This window comes from Gopherus flavomarginatus, chromosome 11 (assembly GCF_025201925.1).
Source record: "Gopherus flavomarginatus isolate rGopFla2 chromosome 11, rGopFla2.mat.asm, whole genome shotgun sequence".
NCBI lineage: Eukaryota > Metazoa > Chordata > Testudines > Testudinidae > Gopherus > Gopherus flavomarginatus.
Window position 1 is genome coordinate 4,033,058 of NC_066627.1, and position 22,725 is coordinate 4,055,782.

Sequence of the window (22,725 nt, forward strand, 5' to 3'; positions counted from 1 at the left end):
CCCACTCCCTCCCTCCTCTCCAACCCCCCCAATTCCCTACTCCCCTCCCTCCTCCAGCTCTTCCCAACCCCCCACTCCCTCCCTCCTCCCCCACCCCTTCATTCCCTGCTCCCCTCCCCCCTCCAGCCCTTCCCAACCCCCCACTCCCTCCCTCCTCCCCCACCCCTTCATTCCCTGCTCCCCTCCCCCCTCCAGCCCTTCGCAACCCCCCACTCCCTCCCTCCTCCCCCACCCCTTCATTCCCTGCTCCCCTCCCCCCTCCAGCCCTTCCCAACCCCCCACTCCCTCCCTCCTCCCCCACCCCTTCATTCCCTGCTCCCCTCCCCCCTCCAGCCCTTCCCAACCCCCCACTCCCTCCCTCCTCCCCAACCCCCCCAATTCCCTGCTCCCCTCCCTCCTCCAGCCCTCCCCAACCCCCACTCCCTCCCTCCTCCCCCCCACGCCCCCTCCCTCTCCCCGCCCCGCCCCCTGGCCCCGTTTCCCGCCCGCTCCAACGGCCGCTCCCTGCCTCGTGCTCTGAGGTGAGCGTCGGGCGGCTGGCGGGGGGAGGGGCGGTTCTGTCTGAGTCCAGGCGCCCCATAGAAAAGCCGGGGGGAGGGGCTTCTAGCCCCCTCCCTACGTCACAGCCTACTAATTAGCTCCCCCTAAGTTGCCGCCCCCAGCTAATTAATTAACCCCCCCCCCGATGATGACTCATGGCAATAACCTGGCCATGTCCATCACTCCAATTAACCCCCCAAAGCTAATTAACCCCTTGGCCATGTCCCAGCAGCTCATTAACCATCGGAGTCGTTAACGCCCTCGCGAGTTATGGTCTGGGCATAGCTAATTAACATTAATGCATTAATAAAACTAATAATGACCCCCCAGTCGCCCACGATGCCTAACGCCCAACTGATCCCCGCAGGGTAATTAATATGTTAATGATAACGTCACAACAGCCCATCACTCCGAATTTCATTCCTCTCAGTAACAATCATTAATATCGCCAGCATTACTATCAAGAAACACTAATTACCATCCCCCCCAATTAACATCAATAATGAGAGCCAATCACCCCTAATTAACATAATTCATACATAGCCCAGAGTTCATTAAATAACCAATAGTCCCTCATTAGTAAAGGAGCTACAATTAATAACCTCTAATATAATCAATATACGATACTTAGGAAACAGTCATTCAAAAGCCAACATGCCAGAAAAACCCATAATTAACGCAGAGCCATTAATGAGCTCCTTCTGAATAATTAGAGAATTGACGATAGGCCATGCTTAAAGGACTCATAAATATTAAATACTGCCCCAAAGGCCCATGGTAACAGATAAATAACCAATCAAAAGGCAACCAAGAGCCAAACAATTAGTGAACAATGCGAAATAAGTAGTAAATACACACAATATTTCATTGTAAAGACATAACTCATGAAACAGGCCTCATTAAATACATGATGATATTCATAAATAACCCACAAGACATAATAAAATAATACACAAAGGAGGAAAGGCCACTAATGGCCAATAATAATGAAAGAACGACTGCCCAGAATAGAGATTTACCGATTATGAACAGGTTTGGCAGAATTCCCTCCCCCCAAAATTATAATTTTGATGGATAACAAGGGTGTTTAGCCATTTTTTCTCGATATTTTATTTTAGTTCAGAAATAAGAGTTCAAATAATTTTTTTCTAGTTTTACTTATTTAAATTTTCACCATTGGGGGAACTTAGGGAGGGCTTGATAATGGGTGGATGTGTCAGACAGTAATTTTTTTAATTATGGTATATACTGAAATTCAAAAAGTTTATAACTGATAAACACAAGCTGTCAGCATCACATGAGGAAACATACAAAGTCAAAATCAAACTCCAATAATTTCCAAAGTAATGGCTGTAACTTTCAGTTATTATTGATGAAATATTTTGCATATCTGCAGCAAAATCCATGTTTACCAATGTTGGTGATAAAAATCTGATCCTTCCAAGCCCAAAAATAATCCACAAAAGGACGAATGGCCACTAATGACTGATGATAACTAAAGAACCCTTATCAAAATAGAGATTCATAGATTATAAAGCCAGAAGGGACCATCTCGTCTGAGCTCCTGGATGACAGAGTACAGAGAACTGCCCTGAATATTTTACATCAGTTATTGATAACAATAAATGGTCAATTAGCAAATAATTAACACTATTTGTTAACAATATTTTATAGTTAAGTGGTTATACATAATTAATAATAATTATGTAATAGCTAATAAAGTAAATAACATTTCAGTCAATAGACTACCATCATTAAAGTGTTAGTAAATAAAAATCAATATTACAAAGTTAATTAATCATACATATTTGTTTCATTAATAAGGACCCTGATCACTTTTATCCAGCCACCATCATACACACCCTTCCACCCATCCATCCCCCGCACACCATCCATCCCTCTAGCCTTCCCCTGCACTCTGCCATCGATCCATCTATCCCCATACATACCATTCATCTGCACAACCCTCCCTCTCTCCATCCTCACACATGCTCACCCATCCCATTATCCATCCATCCACACACCCCTCCCTCATCTCTCCCTCCCTCTCTCCATCCTCATAGATGCTCACCCATCCATCTATCCATCCATGTTTCCCTCCTTCTCCATCTATCTGTCCTTGGATCTATCAAACTACCCCCATCTATCCCTCCCTTCCAGTGCAGGCCTGCCGGAGCTAACTCCTCCTTGTCCGTGTCCCCCACAGCATGGACTGGTTCCATTGCAATCACTGCTTCCGCCAAGATGGTGCCAACTTCTGCATCACCAGCTGTGGACACCTCTTCTGCAGGAAATGCTTTGCTGCGGGTGAGGCTTAGGGCATGCTCCGAGCTTTACCCCCAGGGTTCTGGGGGCAGGGAATGGGGTCCGGCCCCCTCCAGAAGCCTCTGGGACCATGCACATAGTGGGCCATCATTGGAGCCTCCCGAAAAATGCTTCAAAAATGTTTCCTTCAAAAACGAAATTTCTCAGAAAACATTTCCCTCAAAAACATCCCCTCCCTGTCCCCAAAAAAATCATTGTTGATTTGTTTTGAGAAGAAATTTTCAACCATTACATTTTTCTCAAAATTTTCCCACTTGAAGATAATTTTTTTCTTTAAAAAAATCATTTTGATGAAGTTCAGGAAGAAACTGACATTTGTCATTTAGCGATACAGGAAAATTCCCGTTTTCTGTGTTTTTTTTAACTTTGCCTACCATTCCCCCACTGGAAAAAGGAGGGGGAAGGTTCAAACTATAAAGTTAAAGAAAGTGAGGTGGGAACCCAGATCTGCACCCTCATTAACTTTTTCTGACTGGAAAAATTGTGAAAATAATAGAAAATAGGGAAAATAGTTGGAGAGAGTTGCACTATTTCCCCCAACTCAAAAAAATACAGGGGAATGGAGGGGAAGATGATAGAAAATCTCTTTTCCACCCTTTTTTCCATGGAAAAAATGTAAAAAGTGAGTTCTTCCCCACATTTCAAACATTTTTCTTCCACAGGAAAAGTGCAAAAATAGTTTGAAAAATGTTAAAAGTGAGAAAAAGTGCCTTTTTAAAACAAAAATCAGCTTTTTCCAGCAGAAAAAAAAAAAAGAAAAAAGGAAGCAAAAGTGTGGTTTTTTCCTCGTTTTCTCTCACTTTCACATTCTCCATTTCACTAAAACCCCAGGGGGTGCGGGGAATAGTAACAGAGTGCCTTGCCTACACACACAAACTGTACTGCTTCAGCTCCCTGGCTTAGTTAAATAGGTATAAACTCTGTACAGAACTTGCGACCACAATCATCAATCATCATCATCATCTCTTTCTTCAACCCTTGCAGAGATATGCCCCATTTGTGGAGTGACCTGCAAATATCTGTGTCTCGCCGATAATGTGAGTTGCTCTCATCCTTTTCCACCATTCTCCCTTCCTTCTCTCATCTACACGATTCTGGTTTAACTAGAGATGTGGTCTTAGCCCAGTTGTGTGTGGATGCTCCGATTTCTGTTTAGCATGAGGATCTTTTGGAGTTTTAGCCCTGAATGATTTTGCTTTGGTTGTTTCAGGTCCCCAAAATGATCTGCTCATGTTGGCTCAAAAGCTCCAGTAGGATCCTGGTGTATTGGCCTCTGACCCCTTCAGGTGTCCCACTGTCCTCCCTGAAACCCCCCCAGGAAACCTGAAAGCAGTGCAAAGGACTCTGGGATGCAGGTCCATGGTGCAGCATGTGGCTTGAAGGTGCCCTACCAAAATAGCTCATATCTGATGGTTGACCCAAGCCGGGTGGGAGCTGCTCCATACTTGCTTTGCCTATTTCTTTCTCGCCCACAGATGAAACCCCAAGAAAAGATCTTTTTCAAGAGCCCAGTGGAAATGGCCCTCAAATATCTGGCCCACATCTCCCAGGTAAGGGGCAGAGAGTCCCCACTGGAGGGGGCAGATCAAAGCCGGCACCCCCTAGACGGGAAAGGCTCCATCCAAGGTAACTATAGGCCAGGAAACAATCCTGGGCTAAAGAATGAACAAGCTACATGGGACTCAGGACAGAGGTATAATCAATACCAGTCAGCATGGTTATATGGAAAACAGCTGACCTTCTTCTCTGAGGAGATCACAAGTTTAGTTGGTAAAGGTCACTGTAGATGTGACTGGCTTTTGTAAGGTGTTTGACACAGCACCGCCTGACACCTTGATTAAAGAACGGGCAGGGATCCAATGTCAACGGTGCACACATTAAGAACCAGCTAAGGGACAGATCTCAATAAATAGTTCTGGATGGGGAATCACCATCCAATGGGGACATACGTCTCTAGTGGGATCGCACAGAGAGAGGTCAGCTCTAGTGCCTGGCGGTCTTCAGCACTTTATAAGGAATAGCTACCATGGATTTGTCAAGAACAATCATGCCAAACGAGCCTCCTTTGACAGGGTTACTGGCTTAGCAGAGCGGGGGCAGCCACAGAGGTGATATGGCTTGATTTTAGTAAGGCGTTGACACAACAAACTAGGGAAATCTGATCTTGATGATGCAAGGTGGGTGCACAACTAGTTGAAAGACCATCCTCAAAGAGTAGCTATGAATGGTTCACTAGCAAACTGGGAGGGTATATCAAGTGGGGTCCCGCAGGGGTCAGTCCCAGGTTGGGTTCTAGTCACACTAATGACTTGGATAACGGAGCACAGAGCATGCTTCTAAAATTTGCGTCTGTCACCAAGCTGGGAGGGGTCGAAGGGTTTTGGTGGACAGGCTTACAATTAAAAATGACCTTGACAAATTGGAGAATCGGTCTGACTTCAGCCAGATGAAATTCAGCAAAGACAAATTCAAAGGACTTCACTTCGGAAGGAAAAAATCTAATGCACAGCTACAAAATAGAGAAGGACTAGGTAGGGAATAGCATGGCTGCAAAGGCACTGCAGGCTCGAATGAATCACAAATTGAAGATGAGTCACCCGTGTGATGCAGTTGAGAAAAAGTCAAATATTCTGGGGCATACTACCAGGTATGTTGTCAATAAGACATAGGAGGTCATTGTCTCGTTCTGCACAGCACTGGCAAGGCCTCAGCTGGAGTACTGTGTCCAGTTCTGGGTGCCCGACTTTAGGAAACTGGAGAGAGTCCAGAGGGGAGCACTGAAAATGATCAAAGGGTGAGAAAACCTGAACTGCAAGGAAAAGTTAAGAAACCAGGGCATGTTTAGGCATGAGAAAAGAAGATTGAGAGGGGAGTGAGAACAGTCTTCAGCTCTGCTGAGGGCTGTTGTAAAGAGGACGGGGATCAATTGTTCACTGACAGCAGGAGAAGACATAAGGGGCTTAGTCCACAGCAAGGGAGACTGAGGATTCCTGTTGTTGAAGGTTTTAAAGATATGGTTGGACAACTCCCCGTCAGGGCTGACCTAGGTTTACTTGGTCCTGCCTCGGAAATGTTTCTAGGACACTGGGGGGAAATCAGTATAAGATCACTGAGGGTCAGGTCTGCGGATGACCCAAGGGTTGGCTGAGCGGGAAGTGGTGACGAGCCTGTGGAGACCTGGATCACTGGCTGAGCTGGGCCCATTCCACCCAACGACATTTCGACCCAGATAAATGCCAAGTCCTCCAGCTAGGACAGAGGCGTGAAGGCTGGGCCAACAGGGACTCTAAAATGGACCCGGGGGTCAGGTGCACATGCGGCTGAACGCGAGCGCCCAGGGCGATGCTGTGGTTATCCTCAGGTGGCTACACAGAAGAACCTGACTGGAGGTGGAGTGGAGACCGATTGAGGCAGGTCGCGTGCAGCTCTGGTGGGCGCCTGTGATGGGTGAGGGGCAGAGACAAGCCATGGGAATGACAAGGATGGAGGAGAAGCCACCAGCAAGCACGCTCTGCAGAGTTATCAGAGAGGATTGAGAGGGGCCCAGAATCAGGACAGGGTCCCCCATCTTCGAGGGGTCAGGCAGCCAGGGGAATTCGAGGTCAGGCAAAGATGGAGTGCCTGAGTTACTAACCAAGCAGAAGGCTGGTTAATAATGAAGGCAAGGGCTTTGCTGGAACTTCCCCCCCTGCACCCCGCTAATTATTTACGCTAAGGGAGCCAGATGAGGAGGGAGATGAATGGAGATGGAAGTTAATCATCACAGGGGATTTCTGCGCAGTCAGCAACAGCTGTGATAGTCGCAGATAGTCCACTTCTGGATCTCACCTCCTGAGCCAGCCACGCCCACCTACAGGGGACAGGCCCCGTGTCCCATTCCCCACCCCCTGGGCCAGCCAGTCCACGCCCTGGGGCAGGATCAGACCTGGTGCCCCCTAGAGGGGACAGGCCCCATGTCCCATTTCCCAACCCCTGGAGCCAGCCAGTCCCCGCCCTGGAGCAGGATCGGACCTGGTGCCCCCTAGAGGGGACAGGCCCCGTGTGCCATTCCCCAACCCCTGGAGCCAGCCAGTCCACGCCCTGGGGCAGGATCGAACCTGGTGCCCCCTAGAGGGGACAGGCCCCGTGTCCCATTCCCCACCCCCTGGGCCAGCCAGTCCCCGCCCTGGGGCAGGATCGGACCTGGTGCCCCCTAGAGGGGACAGGCCCTGTGTCCCGTTCCCCACCCCCCGGAGCCACCCAGTCCCCACCCTGGGGACAGAGAGGAGGCAGCGCCCCCTAGAGGATCCAGCCGGTGCCCCATTTGCTGTGTCTGTCTCCCAGGTGTGGAGTTTCCAGCGGGCGCAGAGCGAGCGGCTTCTCTCGTTCTACAAGGACAGGGTGTCCCAGGCGGAGGGGTCCCTGCAGGAGACGCGCCAGAAACTCTCCATCCGCGACAGGTCAGAGCCTGGCCGCCGGGAGTCACCAGGAACGTACCCCTGGGCACAGCACCCGCCATCCCTGGAGCATGGCTGGCACACGGCGCCTAGTCCGCTCAGCACAGCAAGCACAGAGTCTGGCACTCGTGCACAGGTCCTGGCACGGGGGGCTGGGGGATCCTAGGGGTGGACAGATCAGGGCAGTGCCCAGCCCCTCTGACCCCATGTATCCTTCCTCTCCCCAGGGAGCTGGAGGCTCTGAGGCGGGAGAACGACGAACTGAAGAAATATCTGAGCATCCTCAAGGCGAGTGCTGTCTGTCTGTCTGACCGTCTGTGTGTCATCCTGCCTGCTGTCTATCTGTGTGTCATCCCACCCACTGTCTGTCTGTCTGTCTGTCTGTCATCCTGCCCACTGTCTGTCTGTCTGTCAGTGTGTCATCCCGCCCGCCATCTGTCTGTCTGTGTGTCATCCCGCCTGCTGTCTGTCTGTGTGTCATCTCACTCGCCGTCTGTCAGTGTGTCATCCCGCCCGCTGTCCGTCTGTCTGTCAGTGTGTCATCCCACTCGCCATCTGTCAGTGTGTCATCCCGCCCGCCATCTGTCTGTCTGTCTGTGTGTCATCCCGCCCGCTGTCTGTCTGTCAGTGTGTCATCCCACCCGCCGTCTGTCTGTCTGTCTGTCTGTCATCCTGCCCACTGTCTGTCTGTCTGTCTGTCAGTGTGTCATCCCGCCCGCCGTCTGTCTGTCTGTGTGTCTTCCCGCCTGCTGTCTGTCTGTGTGTCATCCCACTCGCCGTCTGTCAGTGTGTCATCCCGCCCGCTGTCCGTCTGTCTGTCTGTGTGTCATCCCGCCCGCTGTCTGTCTGTCAGTGTGTCATCCCACCCGCCGTCTGTCTGTCAGTGTGTCATCCCACTCGCCATCTGTCAGTGTGTCATCCCGCCCGCCATCTGTCTGTCTGTCTGTGTGTCATCCCGCCCGCTGTCTGTCTGTCAGTGTGTCATCCCACCCGCCGTCTGTCTGTCTGTGTGTCATCCCACCCACTGTCTGTCTGTCTTTCTGTCTGTCTGTCATCCTGCCCACTGTCTGTCTGTCTGTCTGTGTGTCATCCCGCCCGCTGTCTGTCTGTCAGTGTGTCATCCCACCCGCCGTCTGTCTGTCTGTGAGTCATCCCGCCCGCCGTCTGTCTGTCTGTCATCCCGCCCACTGTCTGTCTGTCAGTGTGTCATCCCACCTGCCATCTGTCTGTGTGTCATCCCGCCCGCTGTCTGTCTGTCTGTCAGTGTGTCATCCCGCCCGCCATCTGTCTGTCTGTGTGTCATCCCATCCGCTGTCTGTGTGTCTGTCAGTGTGTCATCCCGCTGTCTGTCTGTGTGTCATCCCGCCCACTGTCTGTCAGTGTGTCAGTGTGTCATCCCACCCGCCGTCTGTGTGTCATCCCGCCCGCTGTCTGTCAGTGTGTCATCTCGCCCGCTGTCTGTCTGTCTGTCAGTGTCTCATCCCACCTGCCGTCTGTCTGTCTGTGTGTCATCCCGCCCACTGTCTGTCTGTCAGTGTGTCATCCCGCCCGCCGTCTGTCTGTCTGTGTGTCATCCCGCCCGCCGTCTGTCTGTCAGTGTGTCATCCCACCCGCCGTCTGTCTGTCTGTGTGTCATCCCGCCCGCCGTCTGTCTGTCTGTCATCCCGCCCACTGTCTGTCTGTCAGTGTGTCATCCCACCCGCCATCTGTCTGTGTGCCATCCCGCCCGCTGTCTGTCTGTCTGTGTGTCATCCCGCCTGCCATCTCTCTGTCTATCTGTGTGTCATCCCGCCATCTGTCTGTCTGTCTGTGTGTCATCCCGCCCGCTGTCTGTCTGTCTGTGTGTCATCCCGCCTGCCATCTCTCTGTCTATCTGTGTGTCATCCCGCCATCTGTCTGTCTGTCTGTGTGTCATCCTGCCCGCTGTCTGTCTGTCTGTGTGTCATCCCGCCCGCCATCTGTCTGTCTGTATGTCATCCCGTCCGCTGTCTGTGTGTCTGTCAGTGTGTCAGTGTGTCATCCCACCCGCCGTCTGTCTGTGTGTCATACCGCCCACTGTCTGTCTGTCTGTCAGCATGTCATCCCACCCGCTGTCTGTGCGTCATCCCGCCCGCTGTCTGTCAGTGTGTCATCTCACCCGCTGTCTGTCTGTCAGTGTGTTATCCCACCCGCCGTCTGTCTGTCTGTGTGTCATCCCGCCCACTGTCTGTCTGTCAGTGTGTCATCCCACCCGCCATCTGTCTGTCTGTGTGTCATCCCGCCCACTGTCTGTCTGTCTGTGTGTCATCCCGCCTGCTCTGTGTGTCATCCCTCCCGCTGTCTGTCTGTCTGTCAGTGTGTCATCCCACCCGCCATCTGTCTGTCAGTGTGTCATCCCGCCAGCTCTCTGTCTGTCTGTCAGTGTGTCATCCACCCGCTGTCTGTCTGTCAGTGTGTCATCCCGCCCACCGTCTGTCTGTATGTCATCCCGCCCGCTGTCTGTCTGTCTGTGTCATCCTGCCTGCTGTCTGTCAGTGTGTCATCCCACCCGCCGTCTGTCTGTCTGTCATCCCACCCGCCGTCTGTCTGTCTGTCAGTGTGTCATCCCGCGCGCCATCTGTCTGTCTGTGTGTCATCCCGCCTGCTGTCTGTCTGTCTGTCAGTGTGTCATCCCGCCCGCCGTCTGTCTGTATGTCATCCCACCCGCTGTCTGTCTGTCTGTCAGTGTGTCATCCCGCGCGCCATCTGTCTGTCTGTGTGTCATCCCACCCGCCGTCTGTCTGTCTGTCATCCCGCCCGCCGTCTGTCTGTCTGTCAGTGTGTCATCCCGCGCGCCATCTGTCTGTCTGTGTGTCATCCCGCCTGCTGTCTGTCTGTCTGTCAGTGTGTCATCCCGCCCGCCGTCTGTCTGTATGTCATCCCGCCCGCCGTCTGTCTGTCTGTCAGTGTGTCATCCCGCGCGCCATCTGTCTGTCTGTGTGTCATCCCGCCTGCTGTCTGTCTGTCTGTCTGTGTGTCATCCCACCCGCCGTCTGTCTGTCTGTCATCCCGCCCACTGTCTGTCTGTCAGTGTGTCATCCCACCCGCCATCTGTCTGTGTGCCATCCCGCCCGCTGTCTGTCTGTCTGTGTGTCATCCCGCCTGCCATCTCTCTGTCTATCTGTGTGTCATCCCGCCATCTGTCTGTCTGTCTGTGTGTCATCCCGCCCGCTGTCTGTCTGTCTGTCTGTGTGTCATCCCGCCTGCCATCTCTCTGTCTATCTGTGTGTCATCCCGCCATCTGTCTGTCTGTCTGTGTGTCATCCTGCCCGCTGTCTGTCTGTGTGTCATCCCGCCCGCCATCTGTCTGTCTGTATGTCATCCCGTCCGCTGTCTGTGTGTCTGTCAGTGTGTCAGTGTGTCATCCCACCCGCCGTCTGTCTGTGTGTCATACCGCCCACTGTCTGTCTGTCTGTCAGCATGTCATCCCACCCGCTGTCTGTGCGTCATCCCGCCCGCTGTCTGTCAGTGTGTCATCTCGCCCGCTGTCTGTCTGTCAGTGTGTCATCCCACCCGCCATCTGTCTGTCTGTGTGTCATCCCGCCCACTGTCTGTCTGTCAGTGTGTCATCCCACCCGCCATCTGTCTGTCTGTGTGTCATCCCGCCCACTGTCTGTCTGTCAGTGTGTCATCCCACCCGCCATCTGTCTGTCTGTGTGTCATCCCGCCCACTGTCTGTCTGTCTGTGTGTCATCCCGCCTGCTCTGTGTGTCATCCCTCCCGCTGTCTGTCTGTCTGTCAGTGTGTCATCCCACCCGCCATCTGTCTGTCAGTGTGTCATCCCGCCAGCTCTCTGTCTGTCTGTCAGTGTGTCATCCACCCGCTGTCTGTCTGTCAGTGTGTCATCCCGCCCACCGTCTGTCTGTATGTCATCCCGCCCGCTGTCTGTCTGTCTGTGTCATCCTGCCTGCTGTCTGTCAGTGTGTCATCCCACCCGCCGTCTGTCTGTCTGTCATCCCGCCCGCCGTCTGTCTGTCTGTCAGTGTGTCATCCCGCCCGCCATCTGTCTGTCTGTGTGTCATCCCGCCTGCTGTCTGTCTGTCTGTCAGTGTGTCATCCCGCCCGCCGTCTGTCTGTATGTCATCCCACCCGCTGTCTGTCTGTCTGTGTCATCCTGCGTGCTGTCTGTCAGTGTGTCATCCCGCCTGCTATCTGTCTGTCTGTGTGTCATCCCATCCGCTGTCTGTGTGTCTGTCAGTGTGTCATCCCGCTGTCTGTCTGTCAGTGTGTAATCCCGCCCACTGTCTGTCAGTGTGTCAGTGTGTCATCCCACCCGCCGTCTGTCTGTGTGTCATACCGCCCACTGTCTGTCTGTCAGTGTGTCATCCCGCTCGCTGTCTGTGTGTCATCCCGCCCGCTTTCTGTCAGTGTGTCATCTCGCCCGCTGTCTGTCTGTCAGTGTGTCATCCCACCCGCCGTCTGTCTGTCTGTGTTTCATCCCGCCCACTGTCTGTCTGTCAGTGTGTCATCCCGCCTGCTGTCTGTCTGTCAGTGTGTCATCCCACCCGCCGTCTGTCTGTCTGTCAGTGTGTCATCCCGCCTGCTGTCTGTCTGTCAGTGTGTCATCCCACCCGCCGTCTGTCTGTCTGTGTGTCATCCCACCCACTGTCTGTCTGTCAGTGTGTCATCCCGCCCGCCGTCTGTCTGTCAGTGTGTCATCCCGCCCGCCGTCTGTCTGTATGTCATCCCACCCGCTGTCTGTCTGTGTCATCCTGCGTGCTGTCTGTCTGTCTGTCAGTGTGTCATCCCGCCTGCTATCTGTCTGTCTGTCAGTGTGTCATCCCACCCGCCATCTGTCTGTGTGTCATCCCGCCTGCTCTCTGTGTGTCATCCCGCCCGCTGTCTGTCTGTCTGTCAGTGTGTCATCCCGCCTGCTCTCTGTGTGTCATCCCGCCTGCTGTCTGTCTGTCTGTCAGTGTGTCATCCCGCCCGCCGTCTGTCTGTATGTCATCCCACCCGCTGTCTGTCTGTCTGTGTCATCCTGCCTGCTGTCTGTCTGTCTGTCAATGTGTCATCCCGCCTGCTATCTGTCTGTCTGTCAGTGTGTCATCCCACCCGCCGTCTGTCTGTCAGTGTGTCATCCCGCCCGCCGTCTGTCTGTATGTCATCCCACCCGCTGTCTGTCTGTCTGTGTCATCCTGCGTGCTGTCTGTCTGTCAGTGTGTCATCCCGCCTGCTATCTGTCTGTCTGTCAGTGTGTCATCCCACCCGCCATCTGTCTGTCTGTGTGTCATCCCGCCTGCTCTCTGTGTGTCATTCCGCCCGCTGTCTGTCTGTCAGTGTGTCATCCACCCGCTGTCTGTCTGTCAGTGTGTCATCCCGCCCGCCGTCTGTCTGTATGTCATCCTGCCTGCTGTCTGTCAGTGTGTCATCCCACCTGCCGTCTGTCTGTCTGTCTGTCATCCCGCCCGCTGTCTGTCAGTGTGTCATCCCGCCCGCCATCTGTCTGTCTGTGTGTCATCCCACCTGCTCTCTGTGTGTCATCCCGCCCGCTGTCTGTCTGTCTGTCAGTGTGTCATCCCGCCCGCCGTCTGTCTGTATGTCATCCCACCCGCTGTCTGTCTGTCTGTCAGTGTGTCATCCCACCTGCTGTCTGTCTGTCAGTGTGTCATCCCGCCCGCCGTCTGTCTGTATGTCATCTCGCCCGCTGTCTGTCTGTCTGTGTCATCCTGCCTGCTGTCTGTCAGTGTTTCATCCCGCCCGCTGTCTGTCTGTCAGTGTGTCATCCCGCCCGCCGTCTGTCTGTCTGTGTGTCATCGCACCCGCTGTCTGTCTGTCTGTGTCATCCTGCGTGCTGTCTGTCAGTGTGTCATCCCACCTGCTATCTGTCTGTCTGTCTGTCATCTCGCCCACCGTCTGTCTGTCTCTCAGTGTGTCATCCCGCCCGCTGTCTGTCTGTCTCTCAGTGTGTCATCCCACCCGCTGTCTGTCTGTCAGTGTGTCATCCCGCCCGCCGTCTGTCTGTATGTCATTCCGCCCGCTGTCTGTCTGTCTGTGTCATCCTGCCTGCTGTCTGTCAGTGTGTCATCCCGCCTGCTGTCTGTCTGTCTGTCTGTCATCCCGCCCACCGTCTGTCTGTCAGTGTGTCATCCCGCCCGCCGTCTGTCTGTATGTCATTCCGCCCGCTGTCTGTCTGTCTGTGTCATCCTGCCTGCTGTCTGTCAGTGTGTCATCCCACCCGCCGTCTGTCTGTCTGTCTGTCAGTGTGTCATCCCGCCCGCCGTCTGTCTGTATGTCATTCCGCCCGCTGTCTGTCTGTCTGTGTCATCCTGCCTGCTGTCTGTCAGTGTGTCATCCCGCCCGCCGTCTGTCTGTCAGTGTGTCATTCCGCCTGCTGTCTGTCTGCCTGTCAGTGTGTCATCCCACGCGCTGTCTGTCTGTCTGTGTGTCATCCCGCCTGCTGTCTGTGTGTCATCCCGCCCGCTGTCTGTCTGTCCGACCGTCTGTGTGTCATCCCAACTGCTGTCTGTCTGTGTGTCATCCCACTCACTGTCTGTCTGTCATTTGTGGCATCCCGCCCGCTGTCTGTCCGTCCGTCAGTGTGTCATCCCACCTGCTATCTGTCTGTCTGTGTGTCATCCCATCCGCTGTCTGTGTGTCTGTCAGTGTGTCATCCCGCTGTCTGTCTGTCAGTGTGTAATCCCGCCCACTGTCTGTCAGTGTGTCAGTGTGTCATCCCACCCGCCGTCTGTCTGTGTGTCATACCGCCCACTGTCTGTCTGTCAGTGTGTCATCCCGCTCGCTGTCTGTGTGTCATCCCGCCCGCTTTCTGTCAGTGTGTCATCTCGCCCGCTGTCTGTCTGTCAGTGTGTCATCCCACCCGCCGTCTGTCTGTCTGTGTTTCATCCCGCCCACTGTCTGTCTGTCAGTGTGTCATCCCGCCTGCTGTCTGTCTGTCAGTGTGTCATCCCACCCGCCGTCTGTCTGTCTGTCAGTGTGTCATCCCGCCTGCTGTCTGTCTGTCAGTGTGTCATCCCACCCGCCGTCTGTCTGTCTGTGTGTCATCCCACCCACTGTCTGTCTGTCAGTGTGTCATCCCGCCCGCCGTCTGTCTGTCAGTGTGTCATCCCGCCCGCCGTCTGTCTGTATGTCATCCCACCCGCTGTCTGTCTGTGTCATCCTGCGTGCTGTCTGTCTGTCTGTCAGTGTGTCATCCCGCCTGCTATCTGTCTGTCTGTCAGTGTGTCATCCCACCCGCCATCTGTCTGTGTGTCATCCCGCCTGCTCTCTGTGTGTCATCCCGCCCGCTGTCTGTCTGTCTGTCAGTGTGTCATCCCGCCTGCTCTCTGTGTGTCATCCCGCCTGCTGTCTGTCTGTCTGTCAGTGTGTCATCCCGCCCGCCGTCTGTCTGTATGTCATCCCACCCGCTGTCTGTCTGTCTGTGTCATCCTGCCTGCTGTCTGTCTGTCTGTCAATGTGTCATCCCGCCTGCTATCTGTCTGTCTGTCAGTGTGTCATCCCACCCGCCGTCTGTCTGTCAGTGTGTCATCCCGCCCGCCGTCTGTCTGTATGTCATCCCACCCGCTGTCTGTCTGTCTGTGTCATCCTGCGTGCTGTCTGTCTGTCAGTGTGTCATCCCGCCTGCTATCTGTCTGTCTGTCAGTGTGTCATCCCACCCGCCATCTGTCTGTCTGTGTGTCATCCCGCCTGCTCTCTGTGTGTCATTCCGCCCGCTGTCTGTCTGTCAGTGTGTCATCCACCCGCTGTCTGTCTGTCAGTGTGTCATCCCGCCCGCCGTCTGTCTGTATGTCATCCTGCCTGCTGTCTGTCAGTGTGTCATCCCACCTGCCGTCTGTCTGTCTGTCTGTCATCCCGCCCGCTGTCTGTCAGTGTGTCATCCCGCCCGCCATCTGTCTGTCTGTGTGTCATCCCACCTGCTCTCTGTGTGTCATCCCGCCCGCTGTCTGTCTGTCTGTCAGTGTGTCATCCCGCCCGCCGTCTGTCTGTATGTCATCCCACCCGCTGTCTGTCTGTCTGTCAGTGTGTCATCCCACCTGCTGTCTGTCTGTCAGTGTGTCATCCCGCCCGCCGTCTGTCTGTATGTCATCTCGCCCGCTGTCTGTCTGTCTGTGTCATCCTGCCTGCTGTCTGTCAGTGTTTCATCCCGCCCGCCGTCTGTCTGTCAGTGTGTCATCCCGCCCGCCGTCTGTCTGTCTGTGTGTCATCGCACCCGCTGTCTGTCTGTCTGTGTCATCCTGCGTGCTGTCTGTCAGTGTGTCATCCCACCTGCTATCTGTCTGTCTGTCTGTCATCTCGCCCACCGTCTGTCTGTCTCTCAGTGTGTCATCCCGCCCGCTGTCTGTCTGTCTCTCAGTGTGTCATCCCACCCGCTGTCTGTCTGTCAGTGTGTCATCCCGCCCGCCGTCTGTCTGTATGTCATTCCGCCCGCTGTCTGTCTGTCTGTGTCATCCTGCCTGCTGTCTGTCAGTGTGTCATCCCGCCTGCTGTCTGTCTGTCTGTCTGTCATCCCGCCCACCGTCTGTCTGTCAGTGTGTCATCCCGCCCGCCGTCTGTCTGTATGTCATTCCGCCCGCTGTCTGTCTGTCTGTGTCATCCTGCCTGCTGTCTGTCAGTGTGTCATCCCACCCGCCGTCTGTCTGTCTGTCTGTCAGTGTGTCATCCCGCCCGCCGTCTGTCTGTATGTCATTCCGCCCGCTGTCTGTCTGTCTGTGTCATCCTGCCTGCTGTCTGTCAGTGTGTCATCCCGCCCGCCGTCTGTCTGTCAGTGTGTCATTCCGCCTGCTGTCTGTCTGCCTGTCAGTGTGTCATCCCACGCGCTGTCTGTCTGTCTGTGTGTCATCCCGCCTGCTGTCTGTGTGTCATCCCGCCCGCTGTCTGTCTGTCCGACCGTCTGTGTGTCATCCCAACTGCTGTCTGTCTGTGTGTCATCCCACTCACTGTCTGTCTGTCATTTGTGGCATCCCGCCCGCTGTCTGTCCGTCCGTCAGTGTGTCATCCCACCTGCTGTCTGTCCGACCGTCTGTGTGTCATCCTGCCGGCTGTCTGTCTGTCTGTGTGTCATCCCACCCACTGTCTGTCCGTCAGTGTGTCATCCTGCTCTCTGTCTCTTTCCGTCATTGTGTCATCCCGCCCGCTGTCTGTCTGTCTGACCGTCTGTGTGTCATCCCGCCCCGTCTGTCTATCTGTGTGTCATCCCGCCCGCTGTCTGTCTGTCCGGCCGTCTGTGTGTCATCCCGCCCCGTCTGTCTATCTGTGTGTCATCCCGCCCGCTGTCTGTCTGTCCGGCCGTCTGTGTGTCATCCCGCCCGCTGTCTGTCCATCATTGTGTCATCCCGCCCGCTGTCTCTCTGTCCGTCAGTGTGTCATCCCACCTGCTGTCTGTCCGATCGTCTGTGTGTCATCCCGCCCACTGTCTGTCCATCTGTCAGTGTGTCATCCCGCCCGCTGTCTGTCCGACCGTCTGTGTGTCATCCTGCCGGCTGTCTGTCTGTCTGTGTGTCATCCCACCCACTGTCTGTCCGTCAGTGTGTCATCCTGCTCTCTGTCTCTTTCCGTCATTGTGTCATCCCGCCCACTGTCTGTCTGTCCGACCGTCAGTGTGTCATCCCGCCCGCTGTCGGTCCGATCGTCTGTGTGTCATCCCGCCCGCTGTCTGTCCATCCGTCAGTGTGTCATCCCACCCGCTGTCTGTCCGACCGTCTGTGTGTCATCCCACCCACTGTCTGTCCGTCAGTGTGTCATCCTGCTCTCTGTTTTTCCGTCATTGTGTCATCCCGTCCACTGTCTGTCTGTCCGACCGTCTGTGTGTCATCCCGCCCGCTGTCTGTCCGGCCGTCAGTGTGTCATCCCGCCCGCTGTCTGTCTGTCCGGCCGTCTGTGTGTCATCCCGCCCGCTGTCTGTCCAGCCGTCAGTGTGTCATCCCGCCCGCTGTTTGTCATTGTGTCATCCCGCCTGCTGTCTGTCCGGCCGTCTATGTGTCATCCCGCCCGCTGTCTGTCCGGCCGTCAGTGTGTCATCCCGCCCGCTGTCTGTCTGTCCAGCCGTCTGTGTGTCATCCCGTCCGCTGTCTGTCCGGCCGTCAGTGTGTCATCCTGCCCACTCTCTGTCTGTCCTGCTGTCTGTGTGTCATCCCGCCCGCTGTTTGTCATTGTGTCATCCCGCCTGCTGTCTGTCTGTCCGTCAGTGTGTCATCCCGCCCGCTGTTTGTCATTGTGTCATCCCGCCTGCTGTCTGTCTGTCCGTCAGTGTGTCATCCCGCCCGCTGTCTCTCCGTCCGTCATTGTGTCATCCCGCCCGCTGTCTGTCTGTCCGACCGTCTGTGTGTCATCCCGTCCGCTGTCTGTCCGGCCGTCAGTGTGTCATCCCGCCCGCTGTCTGTCTGTCCGGCCGTCTGTGTGTCATCCCGCCCGCTGTCTGTCCGGCCGTCAGCGTGTCATCCCGCCCGCTGTTTGTCATTGTGTCATCCCGCCTGCTGTCTGTCTGGCCGTCTATGTGTCATCCCGCCCGCTGTCTGTCCGGCCGTCAGTGTGTCATCCCGCCTGCTGTCTGTCTGTCCGGCCGTCTGTGTGTCATCCCGTCTGCTGTCTGTCCGGCCGTCAGTGTGTCATCCCGCCCGCTCTCTGCCTGTCCTGCTGTCTGTGTGTCATCCCGCCCGCTGTTTGTCATTGTGTCATCCCGCCTGCTGTCTGTCTGTCCGTCAGTGTGTCATCCCGCCCGCTGTTTGTCATTGTGTCATCCCGCCTGCTGTCTGTCTGTCCGTCAGTGTGTCATCCCGCCCGCTGTTTGTCATTGTGTCATCCCGCCTGCTGTCTGTTTGTCCGTCAGTGTGTCATCCCGCCCGCTGTCTCTCCGTCCGTCATTGTGTCATCCTGCCCGCTGTCTGTCTGTCCGGCTGTCTGTGTGTCATCCCGCCCACTGTCTGTCTGTCCGTCATTGTGTCATCCCGCCCGCTGTCTGTCCATCCGTCAGTGTGTCATCCCGCCCGCTGTCTCTCCGTCCATCATTGTGTCATCCCGCCCGCTCTCTGTCTGTCCGGCTGTCTGTGTGTCATCCCGCCCACTGTCTGTCCATCCGTCATTGTGTCATCCCGCCCGCTCTCTGTCTGTCCGGCTGTCTGTGTGTCATCCCGCCCACTGTCTGTCCATCCGTCATTGTGTCATCCCGCCCGCTGTCTGTCCATCCGTCAGTGTCTCCTCCTACTCTCTGTCTGTTTGTCCGTCATTGTATCATCCCGCCCGCTGTCTGTCCGTCTGTCTCTCTGTGTGTACTCCACCTGCTGTCTGTCTGTGAGACAGCCTTCCCACCATCCGTCTGTGTGACTCCTGACCACGGTCCGTCTTTCTGCGCATTGTCCCACCTGCTGTCCGTCCATCTGTGCCACTCACCTCATAGGCAGCCTGTGGCCCTGTCTCTCTGCTGCCCCCAGGACACACTAACCCCTCTTCTGCCCCCTCCGTACAGGCCTCGCCCAGCCGATGCCAGGGCAGCAGGTCAGCCAACCCCTCCCGGGCCCAGGGCATGTCACTTGAGGTGGTCTGCAGGGCAGGAGTGGGGTGGGATGCAGGAACCTTGGGCAGTGGATGGGGAGTGGTGGGAGTGGGGGTGCCAGGTGGGAGGGTGTGGGGAGCTGGGGGCAGGTTGGGTGGCACTGGGCATGTGGTGCTTGGCAGGGGTTGGGTGCTGGGTGGGTAATGGGGAGTTGGGGGGCACTGGGCTGTGGTGCTGGGTGGGGAGTTCGGGGGCATTGGGCATGTGGTGATTGGCAGGGTTGGGTGCTGTGTGGGGATGTGGGGAGTTGAGGGCACTGGAGGCCCCCCATCCCTTTGGCCCTGATCTGTGTCCCTTTCCCTTGGGCAGGGGCAGTACCCCCCCGGCCGGTTGGCATCACCTCCCCCTCACAGAGCGGTAAGGAGAACCCGGGGGGGCATGGGGGAGCCCCCTTGATATAGAACAAATGTGGTGACAAGTGTGTGAAGGCATGGGAGGGCAGTGAGTGTGCAAGGGTGGGGCGCCCATGGGGCTGTGGTCGTTCGCGTGCCAAGGATACCCACAGGCAGTGGGCGTGTGAGGGCCGAGGATACCCACAGGCAGTGGGCGTGTGAGGGCAAGGGTACCCACGGGGCTGTGGGCAAGTGAGGACGGGGGTACCCATGGGGCTGTGGGCGTGCGAGGGCTGAGGATACCCACAGGCAGTGGGCGTGTGAGGATGAGGGTACCCACAGGGCTGTGGGCATGTGAGGACGGGGGTACCCACGGAGCTCTGGGCGTGCGAGGGCCGAGGATACCCACAGGCAGTGGGCGTGTGAGGGCCGAGGATACCCACAGGCAGTGGGCGTGTGAGGACGGGGGTACCCACGCGGCTCTGGGCGTGTGAGGGCCGAGGATACCCACAGGCAGTGGGTGTATGAGGACGGGGGTACACACGGGGCTCTGGGCGTGTGAGGGCCGAGGATACCCACAGGCAGTGGGCGTGTGAGGACGGGGGTACACACGGGGCTCTCGGCGTGTGAGGGCCGAGGATACCCACAGGCAGTGGGCGTGTGAGGACGGGGGTACCCACGGGGCTGTGGACATGTGAGGACCGGTGGTGCCCACAGGCGGTGGGTGTGTGAGGGCTGAGGGTGCCCACGGGGCTGTGGTCATGTGAGGGCCAAGGGTGCCCACAGGAGGTGGGAGTGTGAGGGCCGAGGGTGCCCACGGGAGGTGGGAGTGTGAGGGCTGAGGGTGCCCACGGGTGGTGGGAGTGTGAGGGCCGAGGGTGCCCATGGGAGGTGGGAGTGTGAGGGTGCCCACAGGGCTGTGGGCGTGCGAGGGCCGAGGGTGCCCACGGGTGGTGGGAGTGTGAGGGCCGAGGGTGCCCACAGGTGGTGGGTGTGTGAGGGCTGAGGGTGCCCACGGGGCTGTGGGCGTGCGAGGGCCGAGGGTGCCCACGGGGCTGTGGTCGTGTGAGGGCCAAGGGTGCCCACAGGAGGTGGGAGTGTGAGGGCCGAGGGTGCCCACAGGAGGTGGGCGCAGGTGCTGTGGCACAGTGGGTGTGCAAGTGCTGGAGGTTCTTATGGGGCAGTAGGCGTGCAAGGGCTGAGGATACCCACAGGTGGTGGCCGTGTGAGGGCTGAGGGTGCCCACAGGTGGTGGGTGTGTGAGGGCCGAGGGTGCCCACGGGGCTGTGGGCGTGCGAGGGCCAAGGGTGCCCACAGGGCTGTGGTCGTGTGAGGGCCAAGGGTGCCCACAGGAGGTGGGAGTGTGAGGGCCGAGGGTGCCCACAGGAGGTGGGCGCGGGTGCTGTGGCACAGTGGGTGTGCAAGTGCTGGAGGTTCTCATGGGGCAGTAGGCGTGCAAGGGCTGAGGATACCCACAGGTGGTGGGCGTGTGAGGCCTGAGGGCGCCCATGGGCAGTGGGTGTGCAAGGGCAGGGATGCCTGCAGGGCAGTGGGTGCATGGGCATGTGAGGGCCGGGGGGTGCCCATAGGCAATAGGTGTACTAGGGCTGGGGAATGCCCATGAGGTGGTGGGCATGTGTGGGGCAGGTGCCCGTGGGGCAGAGGGCATGCAAGGGCTGGGGGTTCTTGGGAGCAGAGGGCGTGTGAGGGTGGGGGATACCTGTGGGGCGGTGGGTGTGAATGGGGAGGGGGGTTTGTACTCCCTGTCTTCACCCAGCATAGGAGCTAACGCCCGTCCCTCCCGCAGGTGCCCTGCGGCCCCGCACCCAGCTCTGCAGCCAGGTGGTCAGGTGAGTGTGTGTGTGTGTGTGTGTGTGTGTGTGTGTGTGTGTGTGTGTGTGTCCCTGCTCCCCCTGCTGGTGGGGCTGGGCCCTGCAGGGTGTGTATGTGTCCTTGCACCCCCTGCTGTTGGGGCTGGGCCTTGCAGGGTGTGTGTGTATGTCCCTATGCCCCCTGCTGGCGGGGCCAGGACCTGCGGGATCTGTGTGTGTGTGTCCCCCTGAGCCCCCTGCTGGCAGGGCCAGGCCCTGCAGGGTGTGTGTGTGTGTGTGTGTGTGTCCCTGCACCCCCTGCTGGTGGGGCTGGGCCCTGTGGGGTTTGTGTGTATCTCTGAACCTCCTGCTGGCAGGGCCAGGCCCTGCAGGGTGTGTGTGTGTGTGTGTGTGTGTGTCCCGCCGGGCCCTGCGGGGTGTGTGTGTCCGTCTCTGCACCCCCTGCTGGCGAGGCCGGGCCCTGCGGGGTGTGTGTGTGTGTGCGTGTCCCTGCGCCCCCTGCTGGCGGGCCCGGGCCCTGCAGGGTGTGTGTGTGTGTGTGTGTGTGTGTGTGTGTGTGTGTCCCTGCGCCCCCTGCTGGCGGGGCCAGGCCCTGCAGGGTGTGTGTGTGTGTGTGTGTGTGTGTGTGTCCCTGCGCCCCCTGCTGGCGGGGCCGGGCCCTGCGGAATGTGTGTGTGTGTCCCTGCGCCCCCTGCTAGCGGGGCCGGGCCCTGCGGGTGTGTGTGTGTCCCTGCGCCCCCTGCTGGTGGGGCCAGGCCCTGCGGGGTGTGTGTGTGTGTGTGTGTCCCTGTGCCCCCTGCCGGCGGGGCCGGGCCCTGCAGAGTGTGGGTGTGTGTACCTTGTTGCCCCCTGCTGGCAGGGCTGCACCCTGCTGTGTGTGTGCGCCCAGCCGGGGGGCACCCCACATAACGAGGTCTCTCCCCCCACAGCCGCTCCTCCTCGCTAGAGTCCATCCCCTACCGCCTCTCCAGCACCCCCAGCTGGCCGGTGAGTCACCCTCATGCCCCTTGCGGAGTAGGGGGGGGATGGGGACTACAAAGGCTATGGGGGGCAGGAGGGCCATGTGGGTGCCTAGGGCCACAGGAGGTGGAGGGGGCTGCCCGGGCACCCCACTCTGACTCACTCTATTTCTCCTCTTCCCAGCAGGCTCCGGGACCTGCCCAGACCCCCACTGGCTCCAGCATCGGTGAGAGGGCCAGGGGGCTGCCCCACAGCCAGCTGAGAACTGACCTCAGCTTGGTCCAGCCATGGTCACAGGGACAAGGCCTCAGAGCCATGGCTGCCCCCCACCCGCTCGCTGGGGCAGTCACCCCCCCGGCGCTCTGGCTGCCTCCCTGGGCACTGGATCACCCCCCCCATTCCTGCACAGTTTCACTCCCCCTTCTCCAGAGCTGGGCCCCCCCAAATCCATGATCCCCCCTGAACTGTCTCCCCTCTGCTCCACAGCCACCCCGTCTCCCGCCTCCACCCAGAGCCTGTCCTACTGGTGAGTGTGTGGGGGTGTGGGTGTGGGGTGCCCCTGCATCCCCCTCGGGGGCAGGTCAGAGAGGCTGGGATTGCCCCAGCTGGGGGGGTCTCTGGGACTCAGATAACCTGGGGGGGGGTCTGTGGGGCTGGGATTCCCTGGTCGTCGGGGGTGGGGGCTGGGATTCCCCCAAGGGGGTCTCTCTGTTGCTTCCCCCCTCCCCTAACTCCCTCTCTTCTCCCCCCAGGGCCTCCTCCTCCTCCACCCA

At 57.4% G+C, this 22,725-nt stretch overlaps 1 protein-coding gene across 1 annotated transcript; it reads left to right on the plus strand.

Moving 5' to 3' along the window:
* Positions 1-2,747: 2,747 nt before the first annotated feature.
* On the plus strand, positions 2,748-22,482 carry RNF212B (ring finger protein 212B). Its single transcript, XM_050918779.1, has 9 exons — positions 2,748-2,847; positions 3,850-3,902; positions 4,341-4,415; positions 7,189-7,304; positions 7,529-7,589; positions 18,742-18,770; positions 21,922-21,979; positions 22,136-22,178; positions 22,439-22,482. The coding sequence occupies exons 1-9, from the start codon at positions 2,748-2,750 to the stop codon at positions 22,480-22,482; spliced, it is 579 nt and encodes a 192-aa protein (XP_050774736.1).
* Positions 22,483-22,725: the final 243 nt, after the last annotated feature.